A 22,682-nucleotide genomic window follows, 5' to 3' on the forward strand; every position below is an offset into this window, starting at 1 on the left:
AGAAGATCTAAGATTAAACTCAAATACAGTTCAGCATCTAATAAATTTTAGGCGTATGAGAGTGAACTGTGAGAGACATATACAAAACAACAAAACTTGTTCATTTGAAATCAGCTGCCAATTTTTATTGACACTTAACTATTTAGCAGTTTTAATAGCAAGTGTGAGAAAAAATCCGGTGAACATAATAGGGCTATATCTTAGGCCCATTTGCTAATGTAAACCTTCTCCTCGTTTACTTATTCAAACACTGACTTTTTAATGTGTTAAACATGAACAGGTTACTCAAATTAGGCTTCCATTATAAACAGATTTATACAAACAGTGATGAATATTTAAATCACTAGGTTACATGCAACAGTTTAGCTTAATGCAGTGATAAGATTGCACAAAGCATCTAGAAAACTGATTCAAGCAAAGGACTAGAAACAACAAAATATGTAAATTAGAAAATATATGTGCACATAAAACAAGTAACACATAACAAAAGAAAAGGGGAAAAAATTATCTACTAAAGATACTAGGCAGAGTTGAACAGCCAAAATTTACAAGAATTATTGTAATTTGCATTACCACAATTACTATGATAATATGAGGATCTCTCAGACATCAAGGGAAAAAATGTAAAATATGAACATCTGGGTCTCATGCTAGATTATTGTTATTGAAGTTTCCAGTTAGAAACATGTAAGGAAGCAGAAGTTTTCTCAGACTCATTTTCGTGTTGTGAAATTGGCTTTTTCTCCTTACAATCAATCACTAATACAAACTGTTAAAAAATCAAACATTTGAGTAGTACAGGAATTGCAACAAAGATTTACGTGATATTCCTATAACATTAAAACAAATTGTAAGAAGTTTTTATTCAAATGGTTGTGAATTAAACATGAAATATAAAACAAAAATTAGCATTTAATGAAAAATCAAGTGCAATGGTTGTAAAAAAGAAAGCCGCAACCCCACCCTCCTCCTACTCAGAATTGCAATAAAAGTGTTCCTTAACATTATGCTTCTATGTTCAGATATCATAAATATAAAGTTCATATCAAAAGTAATGCCTGAATAACACAACTGACTTGACTGCACATGCTCAGTATATTCAAGGGGCTTATTAACCATGTAATCTTTCTTTCATCTACAGCTTAATGTAGCTTGCTTTTGTGTGACAATGTATTTCAATAATGAAACATGTAACTATACTGCCTTGTTCAAAAATCAACTATGATCAAACTTTATAACACATTAGGTACACAGTTTCATGATATTAACAAATAACTGAGTGAGGCATATGGTTCCCTGCAATGAGAAGAAAAGAATGATAGTGGTATCAAGAGTTTACGACAGATCACACTCAAAGCATAAGGAGAGATGCAGTACAGTACACAGCACACAAGAAAGCTTGCAAGAGATGAGCAAGGGTAAGGAGTAACAGCCCTTTCCCTCTCTCCATTCAGCCTTGTGGCTGCCAATGGTCAGTGGAATTGGCCATCTGAAAAGAGGTTGCCCTACCAGTACAGTGAAGTATTTTTCACTGTTCACAGTCACTGTTCAGAGTGTAGTATCTTTCATGAGTGTGTTGTATTTTATGATTATTTATATATCTGTGATGTTTTGGTGCTTTGTTTTGTCCTTGTTTGTCATGTGCAAAGATTAGTGTTTCATTCAGTGACTGGTGAATTGGTAGTCACCGAGATTATTTCTTCAGTGTCTTTACTATCTTTAGAGTTCAACAAGGGACAGAAAATTCATTAGAGGGCAGGAAAATAGAAAGGAATATTATAAAATCAGGTAATAAGGAAAACAGGGCAGTAAATTTCAAATATGGTGTGAAACCAAGTAGTCTTTGAGCTGCCAACTATGCTGGCATGTCAGTGAGAACTATTTGAAGTTTCACTATGATAATTTTAAGAAGAATGTAATACAAGATACTGTAAGCTATTTCTACCTCATGGAGATGACTGTTCCTACTGTACCCAAGCTTTTCACAGCAATCAGGAAAATAATTGAATTTCCATGGTCTGTTGGAGCATTACTGACACGATTGCATGCAATGGGATTCAAATGGAAAATATGTCCAACCAATCGGAAATTTCTGACTGAAAAGCGAATTTTGTCATTTAGCAAGCAAAATAATTAATGAGCACCAGAACCTTCCATTCACAGGACAGAAACACTGTTTATTAACAGGAATCTTGAGCAGACAATAATCTTACACTTCGAAAATGCTAGCAGAGCAAAAATGCTACGGGCCTCGTTACAAATACCAGGTCATCAAATAGAATTATCCTTGTTAACACAGGTTAAATGAGCAAATTAGTCAATGGAGCAGAACTGATTTCTAGAGCTGGAAAAGCAAGGAGATTATCACCAGCAAATGAATGCTACAAATTTTCATAAGTGGGTACAGAGAAAATTGCTCCTCAGACTACCCAAAGGTAGTATTATAATTGTTGATGACACTTCTTATCATAATATGCAAAGAATACCAAGTACCTTGACAATATGCTGTTAAAATCAATATGACGAATTGGCTTCAAAATAACAATGTATCACACAGTGAAAAAATGAAGTTCAAACTGTGAACAGACTAAAAAGTTTAAAAAAGTCAAGAGCACACAGTCCTCTGGTTACCCCCATGTATGTTTGAACTGAATGCCAATTAAAATGGCCTGGTGAAAATTAAGACCTGTGTTAGCAAATCAGAGCAAGGAACCTATCTCTAGAAAAGCTGCAAAAGCAACAGGGAACAGGATTGCATCTGCGACCACAGCTAACTGGGAAAAGTTTGATGAAAACCTCATCAAGGCAGAGAATATGTTTTGGGAAATATATAACTGTTAAAAACACATTTTTTGTGCATCCATGTTTGATATTACGCACTTAAAACTTGTAAGCCCTGATGTACTTCCTTCTCTTTCTCACTTACAAAGGGATGTGTTGCCTACTTGCACATTTCACATGAATTTTACCCTTGACACTGATTTTCTTGCCCATGTTTTATTAGCAGCATCAGTGCCTAAGATGAAAATTTTTGTGCAACACACATATAGACATCAAGGTCTGACTGCGAGTTAGAAACAGTTTCAATTGAACAATATGAACATGATGAAAAAACATTTCAGCAGCTGCAAGCGCATTACCAACTTAATAAAGTATTTACAAATCAGCTACCTATATCTCAATCAAGCAGATTAAGAATTTGGTGGTTATTATTCCAGAACCATCAGTGTGCCAAAGATGTTATGTCATGACCCACACTCGTATTCCTGTCACACACATTCTTTACAGCTGTGAACAGTAGGCATAACTTTCAGAAGAACGACCTAACCAATCATGAGAATGCAAAAGAAACAGTGAATATACTCACATAATGAATTAATATGAGCTGTGGACACTACAGATACTAATTCACAAAGTGATCTTTCAGTCAAAGAAATGAATGAATGAAAAATACAATGAAGAATAGATTTTAAGATCATGTGTTCCATGCTATCAAAAACATTTCCCAACGAACTGGTGACTTAGTTGAAAAATGATACAAGGATGCACATTCTTCACTTACACTTTCTTCAGTGATAATGACCATTAACTCTTACTTTTAAAATGTGCACCATACTCAGCTTCTAGCCTATCAGAAATGTTAGCATCTTTACCCTAATTCTGTGTTTTTTTTAAATCAAACTCTATCCCCTGAGGCTAAGAGAACGTACACCTCTTGATATGCTCAGGAAAAAACCTAGAGAAATATTTATTAAATAAATATAGAAAAAAAGCATAACACTTAAAAAACTTCTGCTACCTTAATTAAGAATTATATATTCAATTTATAACTGTTATTAATAAATATATGTAACAGCTACCACTCTCAACACTCACCTTAGCATCAAAGTCTGCAAAATTTGCAAATGATCCAGAAGACGGGTTTGGTACAGCAAATGGGTCAGGTGAAGAGAAAGGGTCACGGCCAGGGTCAGGGCTAGGTGTGGGGGGAACGGGTGCTGCGCGGCCACCTGGCTGTTGCACCGGCCGTGGCGGTGCTGGCCGAGGAGGAGGCTGTTTACTCTTCTTCGGAGGAAGAGCAGGACTCGGGCTTTCAGGGCGAGGTGGTGGCCCACTCGGAGACGGCTGCAGTGCAAATGGATCGCAACCAAATGGATCCTTGCCCGACATCTGGACAGTTAACATCTTACTGTTATTCATCAAATTCAAAAGAACTACTACGTATTTTACAAAACAACTTATAAATTTCCATAACAAATACATATTCCTCTCAATTCAAAATATGAATCATTTCTTGTAAACTTACAAAAATGCCTATATCTGAAATGGAGAAGAAATCAAATTCTGCACTAAATATGCTATGCAAGACAGACAACATAAAATATTAAGATACTCAACCTTAATTGTCTAAACAGAAGCTACCAGTTTTTTGGACTATAAAAATGCCATATTAAAGAAAATGAACAAAGGGCAGGATGACATTTCACTAAGGTGGGCAACATGTTACAAATCACAAGTTGCTACTGGGAAACTTTATACACTGTTGTTCATTAAAATTGCAATACCGTGAAGACAACATGCAACAAACATCAAACTGACGTGAAGTTTAACACATCCTTGGATCTGCATATAAACTGCATGTATTTCAACACAACTGCACAATGTACATAGCAGTAACAATATCAACATTCTTATATAAAGAGGGTTAGGAAGCAGGTATTGCACCCAGAAATGATTGTTGTTTGTGAGAAGATGGTGTTATACCTCGTGCATTTAGGAGAAATGGCTACCAGCACATATTGGAATTTGACAGTAGCAGGATCACGGCCTATCGAGACTGCAGTTCATTGTTCTACTATATTGCTGTTCACAGTGGTCAGAATTCAATGACTGTCATACAAACATGGAAAGATAGGTTCAGAATCACCATACTAAATGTCATGCAGGATTTCAATGGGTCCATGAAACTAGTGCCCAAAAATACATACCTACCATTTGTTTGGCTGCACAGGATCAAAAAGGCACATCACATAGCTTTGAAGATGTAATAGGCTTCTTTGCAACAATTCAAGTACCTGCACAGCCAGTGTGACAATGTCCTTAGCACCATTGACTGTCACTAAAATGACCATAGTATCTACACAGACAGTGTGACAATGACCTTAGCACCACTGGCTGTCAGTAAAATGACCTTCATTGAAGGTTCCCTTAACATAACAGCAGAGACAGACACACTGACAGATGTGAACTGAACAATTCCGAACCCATGAGTGGCATCACATTTCCTCATACAAGTCCAGGTTCTGTGTACTACTGATGTATTTGTGTGTGGAGGGTCCAAGGAGAATAAACAGGGTGTATACATGGACAAGGAAAAAAGAATCCTGGATTTTTCGCGGATTTCCCGGTTGAAAATACACTTTCTCCCGGGTGAAAATACACTTTTCCCATGTTAAGTGACAGTATATTTTTCCTCAGCACTGTAAAACTTAACACTCCTTACAATGTTTACTGTTTTCTACACCAATGCAAAATTTTCCAGCACTTTAGAAAACGAAACTCAGGGGGAAAAAACACGTTTTGGAAAGATCTTTGATGTGCAGCAACATGTACGCTGCATTTTTTCGTGTTACGAAGGTATAAATTCGAATTCCACCAAACATCGCATGTTACTTTCCGAAGCATTGAAATAGAGATTGCAACATGCTTTTGTAAGCCAGTCATAGCTCATGTCATGTGATCTCGCCAGCTGATGACAGCATAGGACACGTGATGTAGTCAACCAATAGCAAGATCACTCTTAAGTAGCGTGAACACACAAATAAGAAATGTTAATGGTTCAAATTAATATACACATATATAAGGAAAACAAACTTTCACATATAATATTGGTCTCTAAAGATTAATAAGGTGCAAGAAGCTAAGCTTCCATATACAATGTTGATCTTTTTGCGCGTGTTACACTTTAAGATACAGGACACAAATGTGCCAGAAATTTTTTTAATAATGACGCCAATGTCTGATCTTCTGGGCTCGAAATTCTTCTAGATGGTCATCCTCAAAGATTTGATTTTTAAATGACAGTCAAACGTTCAGTGATTTAAGAAATTCATTGTACATTCTCGCATATAGTTCATCTTTTGTAAAAGGAAATTTACTTTGAAAGGAACGCTTTTCAAATGTTGACCTGTTAGAAATTGGTTCGTTTCAGCAGTTGCCAGACAGCACCAGATAACAGCCATCACTGCGCTTGCGCAGCTACAATGACACAGGAAGCCCGTAAGTTCGTTCGTGTAAAACATTAAAAGCTCTTGCATTATGTCGTAAAAGAAACAAGACATCAGAGGATACATCAAGAGCATCGGAATTTCATGAACCACACAAAAATGCATAACTCGGCTTAAAATGCAAATTCGTATGTCCATATTTGGATGTAAATTTTCTTGAGTACCAGTACTGTATTACCACACGTTTGGTTCTTTATTGTGGTATAAAGCCATACGAGCTAGAAGATGGAAAACGAGCACTTGAAATGCAGCGAACAGTTGAAACTAGTCAACAGTGTGAAATTAAACTCTTCGTTTCAAATAAATTGACTGCCTCAGCACAAAAGATTAATAAAAGCCAAATCTCTTTAGCAAACCGACAAAAATAACTTCATTGTTCTGCAAGGCGATTAATGCTTGACTGTCAAAGGTGGAAATAAAACCTGAAACTAACATCATATTTTAGCCTTCCGTAATTATGCGAACGTATTTTAATTCATTTGGTAGCTCCTGGCCACAGAAATCCATTTTGTTTTCATTTAATGTGAGAGCAATTAATGAAGAGGAAACAGCACAATCACTAAACGTAAACACAGGTCACGTGGAGACTACCCACCTCCCCACTACAACTCAGACTGCTCTGTGCGTCAGCCCCGGATCTACGATATTTCTGAACCGGGACAATATTAGATAGTGGCGCCCAGCCACACATCTGTAGCCAGAAGCAGGAGAAGGTACTACTCATTTGCGACTCAACTGTGCATACGCAAGAGCTGCCCGCGACTGCTCAAACGAATCTAATGTAAACAGCTGTCGTGTCATGCTCATCGGAGGCAATTTGTTGTTAGGAAGCTCAAAATGGCTCTGAGCACTATGGGACTTAACATCTGAGGTCATCAGTCCCCTAGAGCTTAGAACTACTTAAACCTAACCAACCTTAGAACATCACACACATTCATGCCCGAGGCAGGATTCGAACCTGCAACCGTAGAGGTCGCGCGGTTCCAGACCGAAGCGCCTAGAACTGCCCGGCCACACAGGCCAGCCTGTTAGGAAGCATTGCAAATTCTTCCTAAAGTCTTTGACACACTTTGCTGTTGGCAGACACTTGTATGAGCACTGTGTTTTGTTGTATATGGCGCATTTCCTTTGCGACTTAAGTATTTTTTTTTTCTTTTTTTCTCTTGTCCATGTTTTGTTGCTGCAGTATTATTCTGCAGAAGTGGGATACACTAATATCCTTTGCTAGAATATTGGTTCTTACCAGTCAGAATCACAAAATTTAACTGATAACTAAAACAATGAAAATTTCCCAGAATTCTAAAAAATTCCCGGGTTTTCCCCAGTTTTCTCCCGCACGAAAAAATTCCCGGGTTTTTCCCGGATCTCCCGGGTCGTGTACACCCCAACGAATGTTGTCATCTTGCATTCATAATGATCATTCTGCCCCAGCACTGATGTGATGGAGTGAGGTGTGCCTCTGGGTACATAATGCAATCAGCTCTGGTACACCAGCCCATAATTTGTATGGAGGCACTAACATTTATTATATGTTAAGGCCAGATCACCACAGATATCTCCATGATCTTTACACTCGAAAATCATGAGCCAACAGATGAGTTTTGTGTGTAACATTGGATAGAATTGGGTCCAGCGCTGTGACACTGTCACAAGAAATGATTTACGGAGGTAAGTGAAATGATATTATCAGTTAATGAATATGAAGAACAGTACAGGTGATGGGAGATTGACAGGAGCCGGATAATAGCTGTGGTAGATATATTCTGCAACTCATTTTCATTCTGCCACCTGCAGCAACATTATCAGTGGAAAACTAAGTAAAATAAGAGAAAGGCAACCACTCACCTATAATGTACTCATGTGTGGTACACAGAAACAAATAACAGAAAGCAGTATTCACATTAGCATTTGAGCTGTTGCACTTTCTCTAGTAAAAGTAAACATATTCACAAACAACCCAACATACACTCACATGCACATTCCTATGGTTGCACTAGGACTGATTATTGGCTATCGGTTATTGAGAACAATTACCTGGGCAGATGGGAGTAGGGAGGGGTAGGGAAAGACACACGAACCAAGGTGGGACTAGCAGGATACTTTGAGGTAGGTCTTTATACAGATGACTCGGTGGCAGCACAACAAGACAAAATGAGTTCAGAGGCTAGAGCATATAACAAAAAAGAAAGATATGGAGAAAGAGGGGGAAGGGGGGTGAAGGGAGAGAGAAAGAGAAAGAAGGAGAGATGCTATCATGACAATACAAACCATTGTCCTTCAATAGTTGGAATAGCATTCCCAGCACCATCTGAGAAAGCTGTTCCAGCCACTCCAGTGTTATGCCTGCATGAGATTACCTACAGCCAAGAATGAGCCTGCTATTCTGATCCAACCACTACATCAATCCCTCACAGCTCCTGATCATGCCTTCCCGACTTACTCCACCTTCCATATCCACAAAAACTTCCTCCACCCTCCACGATACATATTGCTCCTGAGCACCCATCCAGTAACACTGTTGTCAACCTTTCTCCCAAAACTCTGACCTATCAGTACTTTCTAAAGGCCTCACCCTTAGCATCAAACCTAAGTTCAACCATGCTGGACTTGAAACAGACCTCCTCTCCTTTACTCATGTCCTGTAGTGAAAAAATTTCTTTGCTACATACTCCACTGACTATAGCCAACCAAACCCCCACAAAGAACCTTGTTTAAAACAGTTCCTATCTCCCTGCAGCTGAGATCCTCGTCCTTTTTCACCCAGTCATCCCCAAGCTATCTTTCAGGAATTCCTTACTTTTAAATTGGCCTCACTTTCCTTTCCTAGATTCCTCCACAGTGAGTCCAACATCACTCCTACGGAACATGCAGCTATCTATAACCTCAAAACCAATCCAGACCTTATCACCCTTCCAGCAGACAAAAGCTACATCACAGTGGTCATGAATTGTAGTAACTACATGGCTGAGGATCTCCGCCAACTTTCCAAAACCTCTGCAAACTAACCGTACGACCACGATCTGCATCCCAGAAGTGAAATAGGACCTCCATCGGCTCCTTAAGGCCTTAGGTTCATCCCAAAACCTGACATCTAAATCCTCCTCCCTCCTCACACCAGCAACCCCTTACATTTCCCCAGTAATCCAAAACCAACCCCACATGTCACACCATTGTGGCTGGGTAGGATGCTCTTACAGAACAAATCTCTACCTTTGTTGAACAATGTCTCCAAACTATTGTCCATAACCCCCCCCCCCCCCCCAACACTACAGTCAAGACACTGTTCACTTCCTTCACTGTCTTTCCACAGTTCGTGTCCCATTACCACCAGACTCCTTGTCGATCACTGTGGATGAGTCATCCCTAAACACCAACATCCCCTGTGCCCTTGGCCTTGTGGCCATGAAATATTACTTTTTCCAATGTCCTCACGACACCAAAGCCACCACATCTTTCCTAATTCACTACCTCTTTGCTAAAAACCCTAGCCAATCATATGCTGACCCACAATTATCTCATTTTCGAAGTCAAAATCTACACACAAATCTGTGGTGCTGCCATGGGTACTCGCATGGTATCATCCTATGCCAATTTATTTATGAGCTACCTGGAGGAATCCTTTCTATTCAGTCAAAAACTAAAACACATTCTCTGGTTGAATCATTGCTGATATTTTTACGATCTGGACACATGGCAGGGACAATTTTAGCTCTTTACTCAATATTTGCTTTCACATCCACTTCATACAGTATATCTCAATTCAACAAGCCACCTTCTAAATGAGAATCTCCACCTCCCACAAGGAATAATCACCAACTTAACCTCATATTTTACAGAGAAAAAGGCAAACTTGCAAGTTAACAGCTCTAGCAATCGACTCCTTGCAAAATTTGGGCCATAATTCTGACAGTATCCAGTTATGACCTTTTAAAACTTTTGTGCGCACTGACTGTCAGCTGCTCCACCCCACTGCAGTTGCCCAATGTCGAGTGTGAAGTACAGTACAATAGATTGAGAAAGCTGTTTGTGAAATAGTGTTTTTACATTGCTGACACGCTTTATTCCTCATGTCAAAGTGCACAGTTTCTAATCTGTAGCTGGTACCATAGATATCTTTGCTCTAAACATTTTTATGTTGTAATTAACAAACGCAGTGTGAATGGATTAGTATGTCATTAAAGATGTAGTGTAGCACTATTGGACTATTAACATTGCTGTTTTGTGTTATTTTCTTTGTATACTAAAGCCAGCACTGTTAAAGTGAAGTAAATTTGCGTGGATGCACTGTCCAACATGTCTGGCATGATTGAATTGTAAATTGAAAATCATTAACTTCATTACATAATAATCCTTCAGTTGCTCAGGTTTATTCATTTTGATGTCCGCCCCCGGTAGCTGACTGGTCAGAGTGACGGATTGTCAATCCTCTGTGCCCGGGTTCGATTTCTGGCTGGGTCGGGGAATTTTCTCCGCCTAGGGACTGGGTGTTGTGTTGTTGTGTTGTCATCATCATCCTGTCATCCTCATCGACTGCAGGTCGCTGAAGTGGCGTCAAATTTAAAGACCGGCACCTGGCGAACGGTCTTGGGGGAGGGGGGGGGGGGGGGGGGGGGGGGACCCTAGCCATACGATTGACTAAATAAATTCAATTTGATTTTGAGATGTACTTACAGCTGCAGGATATCAGTTTGAGAATACTGTTACAATAAAAACTGATTGTATAAGTTTGTAAGGTTGACATACATGGAGGTGATAAAGGCACAGTACAGAGAAATGCACATATATAGAAGGTGGTAGTATCATGTACACAAGGTATAAAACAGAAGCGCATCAGCGACGCTGCCACTTGTATTAACATGATCCATGTGAAAAGGTGTCCGACATGATAATGGCAGCACGACGGCAATTAACAGACTTTGAACACAGAACAGTAGTTGGAGCTCGATGCATGCGACATTCCCTTTCGGAAATCATCAGGAAATTCAATATTCCAAGATCTACAGTGTCACAAGTGTGCTGAGAATACCACATTTCAGGCATTACCTCTCACTACGGACTATGCAGTGGCTGACGACCTTCACTTAACAACTGAGAGCAGCAGCGTTTGCATAGAGTTATCAGTGCCAACAGATGAGCAACATTGCATGAAATAACTACAGAAATCAATGTGGAATGTACAACAAATGTATCCGTCAGGACTGTGTGGTGAAATCTGGCATTAATGGGCTATGCTAATAGCACGACATCACCTGCAGCACCTCTCCAGGGCTTGTGACCAAACTGGTTGGACCCTACACGAATGGAAAACCGTGGCCTGGTTAAATGAGTCCCCATTTCACCTGGTAAGAGCTGATGGTAGGGTTTGAGTGCGGTGCAGATCTCACAAAGCTGTGGACCTAAGTTTTCAACAAGCTGCTGTGCAAGCTGGTGGTGGCTCCGTAATGGTGTGGGCTGTGTGTACTTGGAATGGACTGGGTCTTCTGATCCAACTGAACCAATCATTAACTGGAAATTGTTATATTCAGCTACTTGGATATCATTTGCAGCCACTCACAGACCTCACGTTCCCAAACAACGATGGAATTTTTGTGGTGACAATGTGCCATGTCATTGGGCCACAATTGTTTCTGATTGGTTTCACAAACATTCTGGACAACTCTAGTGAATGAGACAGTCAGCCAAGTCACCTGACAAGAATTCCATCAAAAATTTATGGGACATAATCAAGATGTCAGGTATGTCCACCTCCTGCCTCCTCTCCCTCTGCCTTCAACATCCCATGAATAGGAGGGCTCTGTCAGTCTGCTGTACAGTAGTTTGCACTTGGGCATTAGGCGGCTGCAATGGGGGCAGAGTGAGTGACAACAACTGATGTGCACAAAAGCTGTACTTTAAGGAGGTCATAATTGCCTACTATCAGAATTATGGCCCAAATTTTTGCGCAGGATCAATTGGTGGGGCTGATATCCTACAAGTCTGCTTTCTCCTTTTTAAAATGCGAGGTCAAGTTGGTTACGGCTCCAAAAATACATCTGTTCATATCAAGCACACCAACCACCACAGCACCTCCACTCTGACAGCTGTTACCTGACCCACATACAAAAGCCACCTCCTCATAGCCTCACCATTTGTGGATAATGCTCTGCAGTGAAAAAACAGGAGTCGCTGAATAACCAGCTCATCTATAAACAGATATTTGATGTCATTTCCTCCTCTGACACCAGTAAACCTGTTAAATGGCCACTGAACACCACTCCTCGATCAGCCAGGATCACATTGGCCTTGAAAAAGGCAACTGCATCACCACCACGGCTTCGACTACCTCTCATTGTGCCTCGAAATGAGTGATACCCTGCCCCTAAGTCCTACCATCACTCAAATACTGTTCTGCCAAGCACGCAGCATTCAGATTATCCTTGTACATCCCTAACCCAATCCTGCACCACAAGGGTCATTTTCTAGTGCCTGCTGCAGGGGCAAGATTTGTCCCATACACCCACTGACCACTTCCTGCCACAGTCCAGTCACAGGCCTGGCTACATGTGAAAGCACCCCCATTATACATCAGCTGTGCTGTAATTACTGTAGAGCATTCTAAGTGAGCCTGGCAAGTAAACAACTGTCTACTCACATGAATAGATACTGCTAATCTATGGTAAACTGCAAACTTGACCATCCAGTTGCTGAACATGCTGCACATCGCAACACAAATGATTTCAGTAGCTGCTTCACTAGAAGGGCCATTTGGATATCCACTCCCTGCAAAAGTTTCTCTGAGGTACGCAGATGCGAACTGTGTCTCCAGCATAGGCTGCACTCTTGTTATCCGCCTGACCTAAACCTTCGCTAACTTGTTTCTCATTCCTTCTCCCTACACTCTTCTGTCCACATCCTTCCTTCATCATACAGATGGTGTACTGCCTTCTCCCATCACCCAGCACTTCCCATCCCCCCTCCCCCCAGAGGTGGTGAGCAATTAGTCTGGTGGTAATGGAAGAGGAACTGTGGAAGGGAGGATGATGATGATGTTTGGTTTGTGGGGCGCTCAACAGCGCGTTTATCAGCGCCCGTACAATTGCCCAACCTTTGCTCAGTCCAATTTCGCCACTTTCCTGGATGATGATGAAATGATGAGGACAACACAAACACCCAGTCATCTCGAGGCAGGTGAAAATCCCTGACCCCGCCGGGAATCGAACCCGGGACCCCGTGCTCGGGAAGCGAACTGTGGAAGGGAAGTACTGTCATGAATGTATGATTGGAGGTTACAGACAATAGTCTGCAGGGGTTGGTCAATCAAGGCAGAGGTTCATTCTGTAGGAGCACTGTATCTGTTTTAGACAAGGTTGTGTGTGTGTGTGTGTGTGTGTGTGTGTGTGTGTGTGTGTGTGTGGGGAGGGGGGGGGTTGATTTGCTGTTGTCAGTGGGGTGTGTGGTGAAGAAATGTTTACACCACAGGGGGGGGGAAAAAGGTTCTTTACAAGTACAGCATGGTTGAGTTTACATTTTAGGTGAATGGTGAGGCCTTTAGAAAGTACGGAGACTTCTGCAGAGGTCAGAGTTTTCGCAGGAAAGTTGACAACAGTGTTACTGGATGGGTGCTCAGGATAGCTGTGTTTCAGGGAGGGTGGAGAAATTTTTTGTGGATATGGAAGGTGGAGTAGGTCACATAGGCATGGTCACTGAGCTGAGGAATTGCTGGAGTGGTTGCATACATACATTAATCCTTGTTCCATAGATTACGAATATGACATTTCGTAATGATGCGGAACGTGTCACTTTAATATAAGTTTTCTTTACACAAAATAAATATTTTTTTACAGTTACTACATATCTAAGAATTCATCTATTGAGTAGGAGTTGTAATTCAGGCATTCTTTTAATTTGCTTTTACATGTTGGTTGGCTATCTGTCAGACTTTTAATACTATTTGGCATATGACCATCAATTTTTGTGGCAGCATAGTTCATCCCTTTCTGTGTCAAAGTGAGATTTTATCCAGAATACTGAAGATCATCATTTCTTCTAGTGTTGTAGCTATGCATTTCGCTGTTATTATTCAATTGGGATGGGTTATTAATGACAAATTTCATAGGCGAATATACGTATTGCGAAGGTACTGTGAATATCTAGAGTTCCTTAAATAAATGTCTGCAAGGTGATCTTGGGTGGGCTCCAGCTATTATTCTGATTACATGCTCTTGTGAAACGAATACTTTCTCTGTTAATGACAAATTGCCCCAAAATATGATGCAATATGAAAGCAGTGAATGAAAATAGGCATATAGGCTAATTTACTGTAGGCATATAGGCTAATTTACTGGTATGTTTATCACCAAAATTTGCAATAACCCTAATAGCATAAGTAGCTGACCCTAACCGTTTCAGCAGATCAACTATGTGTTTCTTCCAATTCAATTTCTCATCAATGCACACACCCATAAATTTGGAGTATTCTGCCTCAGCAACAGACTTCTGTTCATAGTCTATATTTATCAATGGTGTTGTTACTGTACAGAATTGTATAACTGTGTTTCCTCAAAATTTAGTGCGAGTCCATTTGCAGAGAACCACTTAATAATTTGCTGAAAGACATTATTTGCAATTTCCTCAGCTGATTCCTGCTTGTTGGATGTGATTACTATACTTGTATCATCAGCAAAGAGAACTAGCTTCGCATCTTCATGAATATAGAGGGGCAAGTCATTAATATATACCGAGAACAATAAGGGGCCCAAGACTGAACCCTGTGGGAAACCATTCTTGATACCTCGCTAGTTAGAGGACTCTGGTGGTTTTTGCAGACTATCTGTATTGTTAGTTTCAACCTTCTGCATTCTTTCAGTTAAGTATGAATTAAAACATTTGTGCACTGTTCCACTCATACCACAATACTTAAAGCTCATCTAGAAGAATTTCATGATTCACACAATCAAAAGCCTTTGAGAGATCACAAAATAACCCAATGGGTGGTGATCGATTATTCAATGCATTTAATATTCGCTCAGTGAAAGCATATATAGCATTTTCTGTTGAAAAGCCTTTCTGAAAACCAAATTGACATTTTGTTAGTACTTCATTTTTACAAATATGTGATGCTACTCATGAATACATTACTGTTTCCAGAATTTTGGATAAAGTTGTCAGAAGTGAGATGGGTTGGTAGTTGTTAGCATCAGATCTATCCCCTTTTTTATGCAATGGTTTAACAATGGCGTATTTCAGTCTATCTGGAAACTTGCCCTATTTCAGTGAGCTATTACATATGTGGCTGAGAATCATACTTATTTGTTGGGAACAAGCTTTTAGTACTCTGTTGGAAATGCCATCAATTCCATGTGAGCTTTTACTTTTGAGTGAATTTATTATTTTCCTAATTTCAGTAGGAGAGGTGGGTTGAATTTCAATTTTATCAAATTGCATAGGTACTGCCTTTTCCATATACTGCCTTGCATTTTCTAATGAATAGCTGGATCCTATTTTCTCTACAACACTTAAAAGATGATTATTAAAAATGTTTTCTACTTCTGACTTCTTGTTAACAAACTTTTCATTGTGTTTTACAGAAATACAGTCTTCCTGTGCTCTCGGTTGCCCTGTTTCCCATTTAACAATATTCCAAATTGTTTCAATTTTATTATCAGACGTGCTAATCTCAGACATAATGTACATACTTCTGGACTTTTTAATAACTTTTTTTAATACAGTGCAGTAGTTTTTATAATGTTTCACTGTTTTGGAATTATTACTCCTCCTAGTTGTAAGATACATTTCCCTTTTCTGTTTACAAGATATTTTTATCCCTTTAGTAAGCCATGGCTTTTTACATGGTTTCTTACAATTATATTTCACTGTTTTCTTAGAGAAACTGTTTTCAAATATACTCACAAAGGTATCATGAAATAGGTTAAATTTTAAATTAGCATCATGTTCCCTGTACACCTCATCCCAGTCTGTTGCATATTCTTCCTAAAGTTTTGAATTGTTAAATCGTGAATTGAACGCACTAATTTGGAGGACTGTTTTGCGTTACTGTATGGAGATATATCATATACTGTAACTAGCTGTGCATCATGATCTGACATACCATTCTTAACAGGAAAAGTTTTTGATTAAATTTATCTTGGTCAGTGAAAACATTATCTATCACTGTGCTGCTTTCCTGTACCACCCGAGTAGGAAAATCAATAACTGATGTCAAATTGAAAGAACCAAGTTATACTTCAAGGTCAAGCTTTCTATCAGACTCTTTCAGAAACTCTACATTGAAATTCCCACAAACAATAATTTGCTTTCCTCTGTCTGACAGATAGCACAACAAAGAATCCAAGTTTTTCAAAAATAGTTGAAAATTTCCCAATGGGGACCTATACACGGCTACAATTATAAAAGTGCCATTATTTAGTTTAAGCTCACATGCACATGCTTCTAAATGTTGCTCCATGCAAATTTTTTTATTTTCCAAATTTTTCACACTATGACAAATTTTAACATATACGACAACTCCTCCTCTCTCCATAGTGTCTCTACTTACATGTGCTGAAAGCTTATACCCACCTACATTTACCATTTCCATACCTGTGACTATATAATGTGCAGACAGGCATAGTACATCTGTTCCACCCTGACTTTCTGAATCTTCTAAGCAAACAAGAAGCTCATCTACTTTGTTTTTTAATCCTCTGATATTCTGATGCAATATATAAACATTATTTCTCACTGTGCTTTTATGTGAATCTTGTGACACACTAACATGTTTCACTGTACTGTTACGAGAATCTTGTGATATTTTCACATCTCTAGTACCAGCATGTCTGAACTTCTCATTAAGCCTAATTTCAATTAATGCAGGATGATTGGACACTGATCTTAGCCAAAAAAACTACTTCCATGAGTTTTAGTGACCCCGCCCCCCCCTCCCCCAAAGATCTTGCTACCATCCCAGGCAGTTTACCCTTCCATTTCCTATTGAGTTGCAGGCCATGTCTTGTGAAGTTCCACCTACCAATACCATCAACAGGAACCAAATCTATGCCTGACAAAGTAGCCGCCCGAAGCAGCTGATCTAACTCCATATCGACCCTCCTGACAGAGCTGTTCAATTGGGGCTGATCATTACCGCATGAAAGCAGGAACCAAGCCAACATTTGTATGGTTTGTTGCAGATGCTATTTTTACCAGGTCATACTCTATATTGTAGCCCTGATCTCTATCAATACTGTTTCCCACTCCACTAACTACCACAACATGATCCTACTTTGTAAAACCCTAGCACAATGATCCTACATCCTCTATCACTTGGCTAAGACATGCACTGGACTTGAAAATACTTGTTACCTGGTACCTGTCACCTAATTTTTCTTGCAAGATCTGGCACACGCCTCTTCCATGGCTACTATCTAACAACAGCACTTTCCTCCTACTTTCTACATTTTTTTGCAACAGCTGGTTTCCCAGTGGAAGTCTGCTGAGTGCTGATTACACTTACATCTACTTGAGCCTCTTCCTTAGCTGACTGAGGTAGCACGGCAAATATATTGTTTGCGCCAATGATGAAACTGTCAGATAGTGTTCTCTTTCTATGGCTCTGTTCCTTGTTACCACTTTCCACCTGTCTTCACCCTCCTCCCCCCTTAACCTCATCAGTTCCTCCCTACCACTATCCAGTTCAGCTTGAAGGGCTCTAATCTTCTCTTCCTGTTCTGCTATTTTCCTATCCCTTGAACATAATCTGCAATACCATGGAACAGACCCATTTACTTCCCCGATTCCCATGCCACTACATTCACCCCAATGTAACCATCTGCCACAACAGCTGCACAGAACCCCAGAACTGACTTTCCTATGGCAGCTCAAACACTTCTCACTCATGGTTGTTTACAATATTTTTACAAAATTTATCAAGGCAATAACAGTAATATTCTATTAACTACAGATCACATGAGTGAGTGAAGTTATGTGGTACACTAATATACGTGTATACTATTAATATAATAACATAATGCAGTTAAACTAACATTAAAAATCAGAATTTGTATTCCCAAAAAATTAGGCCTAACATAGTGTATGTGCGATACGTACTTTATGCGTATTAAAAGGAAATAAATGATAGAACTTAAAACTTTTAATTCTCCGAGTAGGTAAGGCACAACTAAATAAATCTGTAATGAAAACAACCTAAATTCTTCACTTAATACTTAAAGAAATGTCTTAAATTTGTATGTAAACCTACATCTAACGCGGAAACTGGCCCTTATGTAATGTATTTCCTTTTTTTTTTTTTTTTTTTTTTTTTTTTTTTTTTTTTTTTTTTTTTTTTTTTTTTTTTTTCCCCAAGAAATACTTTGAAACAAGTGAAACCTTCAATAGATAATGTAAAACAAATTCTAATTAACTTTTGTTACAGTACAATATTAACTTAATTGATAGTTATTCTAGAATTAATTACTTATCTTAACAAGCTTAATATTCAATTGTGTGTGGTCTGCGCCAATGCTGCCAAAGAGAGTGGTAGACTTTTTCTTGTCAATAGGTAATCTCATGCAGGCATAACACTGGAGTAGCTGGATCAGCTTTCTCAGATGGTGCCAGAAATGCCGTTCCAACCACTGGAGGACAACACCTTGTACTGCAATGACAGCATATCTCTCTCTCTCTCTCTCTCTCTCTCTCTCTCTCTTTCCCCCCCCCCCCCCTCCCCCAAATGCTCTCCCCACCCGTCACAACCGCCATTTTCCTTTCTCCCCCCCCCCCCCCCTCTTCATCTCTATCTTCCTCCGATTTCCTCCCCTCTCTTCTTATCCCCCTTTGTTATATTCTCTATCCTCTGAACTTATTTTGTCTTGTTGTGTTGCCGCTGAGTCATCTGCCAGAAGACCTACCTTGCTGTTTGAATGATTTGGGAGAGGGGAACAAACAGCAAGGTCATTGGTTCCATTGGATTAGGGAAGGATGGGGAAGGAAGTCAGCCATGCCATTTCAAAGGAACCATCCCGGCATTTGCCTAAACCTATGTCAGGATGGCTGGACACAAGTTTGAACTGTCACCCTCCTGAACACGAGTCCAGTGTCCCACCTTGCTACGCACATCCTATCTGTCCAGGCAATTGTTCTCAATAACCGAAACCAAATAATCAGTCTCCCCGCAACCACAGGAGAGTGAGTTTGGGTGTACGTTGGGTTGTTTGTCAATAGGTGCACTTTTACTACAGAAAGTGCAAGAGCTTAAATGCTAACGTGAATACTGCCTTCTGTTACGTGTTTCTGCACACCACACACAAAAGCATTATAGGCGAGTGGTTGCCCTTCATCTAATTTACATATTTTTCCATCCAGGTATATTCATTCTTGTTAGACATTAACTGTGAATATCATAAAAAGAAAAAAGTTATTCAATGTATTGCAGTTAGTAAGGACGATTAACAGAGTTTAAAGTATGGGGAGATACAATTTAGGATTGATGTCAATACTTGGGTGAAGATGAGAAATGAAAATAATACTCACCATGTACATTAGTTTTGCAAGAGTTGCAATGTTAAATAATGGCAGCAAGTTCACTATCAACAGACACACTGATATTTTAATAAAGATGATTCCCCGTGTATTTGATATCTGATTTCTTTGTTGGTAGTAATTACTTTGTGTCATCGGAGTTTTTTGCAGCGGCACATCTGAATCAAATCTCGTAAGTTTTTAAGCTGCCCCAGTTTGAATAAATACTCGAGCTTTCGATAGCTATCTCCATCACTGTAGTAAATTGTAAAAACCACTGACTGCCAGGGCTGGCATGGTTTTCTACTTATATAGGCTCGATTGCAGCATCTGGCAACAAACAGAGCACGAAAACAATGCGTGTGTGGAAGGTGAGTTGGGCAGCTCATAGCAGCTCTGACCTGCAGTGGGCCCACGTGACTTAAATGGTGTGAGGGGCCAGAAACCAATTGAAATTCATCGACAGTTGAAAGAGACATGTGGTGATGGAGTTATGGATGTGTAGAAAGTGCGTTTGTGGGTGCGACAGTTTAATGAAGGCAGAACATCGTGTGACAACAAACCGAAACAACCTTGGGCTCGCACAAGCCGGTCTGACGACATGATCGAGAAAGTGGAGAGAATTGTTTTGGGGGATCGCCGAATGACTGTTGAACAGATGGCCTCCAGAGTTGGCATTTCTGTGGGTTCTGTGCACACAATCCTGCATGACGACCTGAAAATAAGAAAAGTGTTATCCAGGTGGGTGCCACAAATGCTGACGGACGACCACATGGCTGCCCCTGTGGCATGTTGCCAAGCAATGTTGACATGCAACGACAGCATGAATGGGATTTTCTTTTCGTCGGTTGTGACAATGGATGAGACATGGATGCCATTTTTCAATCCAGAAACAAAGCGCCAGTCAGCTCAATGGAAGCACACAGATTCACCGCCACCAAAAAAATTTCGGGTAACCGCCAGTGCTGAAAAAATGATGGTGTCCATGTTCTGGGACAGCAAGGGCGTAATCCTTACCCATTGCGTTCCAAAGGGCACTACGGTAACAGGTGCATCCTACGAAAATGTTTTGAAGAACAAATTCCTTCCTGCACTGCAACAAAAATGTCTGGGAAGGGCTGCGCGTGTGCTGTTTCACCAAGACAACGCACCCGCACATCGAGCTAACGTTACGCAACAGTTTCTTCGTGATAACAACTTTGAAGTGATTCCTCATGCTCCCTACTCACTTGACCTGGCTCCTAGTGACTTTTGGCTTTTTCCAACAATGAAAGACACTCTCCATGGCCGCACATTCACCAGCCGTGCTGCTATTGCCTCAGCGATTTTCCAGTGGTCAAAACAGACTCCTAAAGAAGCCTTCGCCGCTGCCATGGAATAATGGCGTCAGCGTTGTGAAAAATGTGTATGTCTGCAGGGCGATTACGTCGAGAAGTAACGCCAGTTTCATCGATTTCGGGTGAGTAGTTAATTATATAAAAAAAAAATCGGAGGCCTTAGAACTTGAATGCACCTCGTACAGCCACTTAACTAAAGTAGGCAACAGTAAACCTGCATTCACAGTGCAGGTCTATAGAGCATTGTGTGTTGGCAATTGTGAACGAGGCAATGTGACTTGTGTGTACTGCTCACTTTATCATTTGGCCTTGAAGTGTCATTTCAAGCTTAGACTGTGTGCAAATTGGCACTTTGTGGTCAGAAGGATTGTCAGCACGAAAAGTTGCCCACCAACTGTGTGTACACTACAGTGAAAATTTGACTGACTGCATGAGACACAAAGCATTGCAAATGAGCCTTGTAGTGATCACCCATGGTCAATACCACCAGCTGATGACTGCTACCTACAATTTATAAATCGTACATACTGAGAGGAGAATGCAACACAACTGTGCACTGCTTTCTTTGAGGCAACTGGGACAGTTACAGAAGCAAAACAGTATGCAACTGTCTACACATGATCAATTTGGCCTCCAGGCACACATTATGAAACAAGGTTCAAAGCCCCTACCAATGTGGAGGATGAAAAAGGTGGGTAATATGCTTTGTACACAAGCAGCCAGATATCAGTGAATACAACAGAATGCAGGAGAAAGGAGTGAAGCTGCGAAGCAAAAGGGCTGCCTGTGGAAGAGAACATGATACCGATCACCATCGGGGTGAACACGGTTAACTGATGGCGGACAAGACAGAGCAGGACAAGCCCAAAGCAACCTATGCAACAATGAGGTGCAAAGTGAAAACCTTTAACATGATGACAACAGGCCAAGAACAGAGAGAGAGAGAGAGAGAGAGAGAGAGAGAGAGAGAGAGAGAGAGAGAGAGAGAGAGAAAATCTGAAATGTGATCAGAGAGAAGAACCGGGTGCCAAGTGTGGTTATTATCAAATATTCCATAGTACAGTGGAGATAATAACTGATGCTATCAGACATGAGAAGACGATGACTGCTCGCCAGGTGGCCGTATTTATACTGGCCACGAGGAACGTTAATGGCTGGTGCATTTACATGGTGAGATGGGTGTGCACTCACTATACGAGCGCAGCTCAGTGGCGATACAATGACCTGTAATGGTCATCTAGGTCAATTTCCTCAGGCATGCATTAGCTTCTGTGGAGCCTGGTAACATATCCCTCCCCTCCCTGAAACAGCCATTTACAGACAGAAACGCTCTGGGCAGTGTTGTGGAGGGTGGAATGGAGGTATGGGCAGAGACCCTGTCTCTTTGGCTGGGAAGGTGTCTGGCAGCATCCACTGGGACTTGCTGATGGACTTACCAGAGAGTTCTACCAGTCATTGGTAGCCACCAGGGCATGGGCCACAGTGACCCACTGTCACCAGAAGACTGTGGAGGAGATGGTGGGTGGATGCAACACCTGTGCTCAAGGCCAGAGCTGGCTGTGGTTGC

General features: G+C 40.5%; 1 protein-coding gene across 4 annotated transcripts in view; it reads right to left on the reverse strand.

Annotated features, from left to right (window-relative positions):
* The window catches only part of LOC126175977 (epidermal growth factor receptor substrate 15-like 1), a 211,078-nt gene that overhangs the window by 51,572 nt on the left and 136,824 nt on the right, over positions 1-22,682 (reverse strand). For all 4 annotated transcript variants that reach the window (XM_049923083.1, XM_049923082.1, XM_049923080.1 and 1 more), the window contains one exon: positions 3,877-4,170. In XM_049923083.1, the coding sequence (XP_049779040.1) occupies positions 3,877-4,170 (294 nt within the window). The remainder of the gene's footprint in view (positions 1-3,876; positions 4,171-22,682) is intronic.

This window comes from Schistocerca cancellata, chromosome 3 (genome assembly GCF_023864275.1).
Source record: "Schistocerca cancellata isolate TAMUIC-IGC-003103 chromosome 3, iqSchCanc2.1, whole genome shotgun sequence".
Lineage (NCBI taxonomy): Eukaryota > Metazoa > Arthropoda > Insecta > Orthoptera > Acrididae > Schistocerca > Schistocerca cancellata.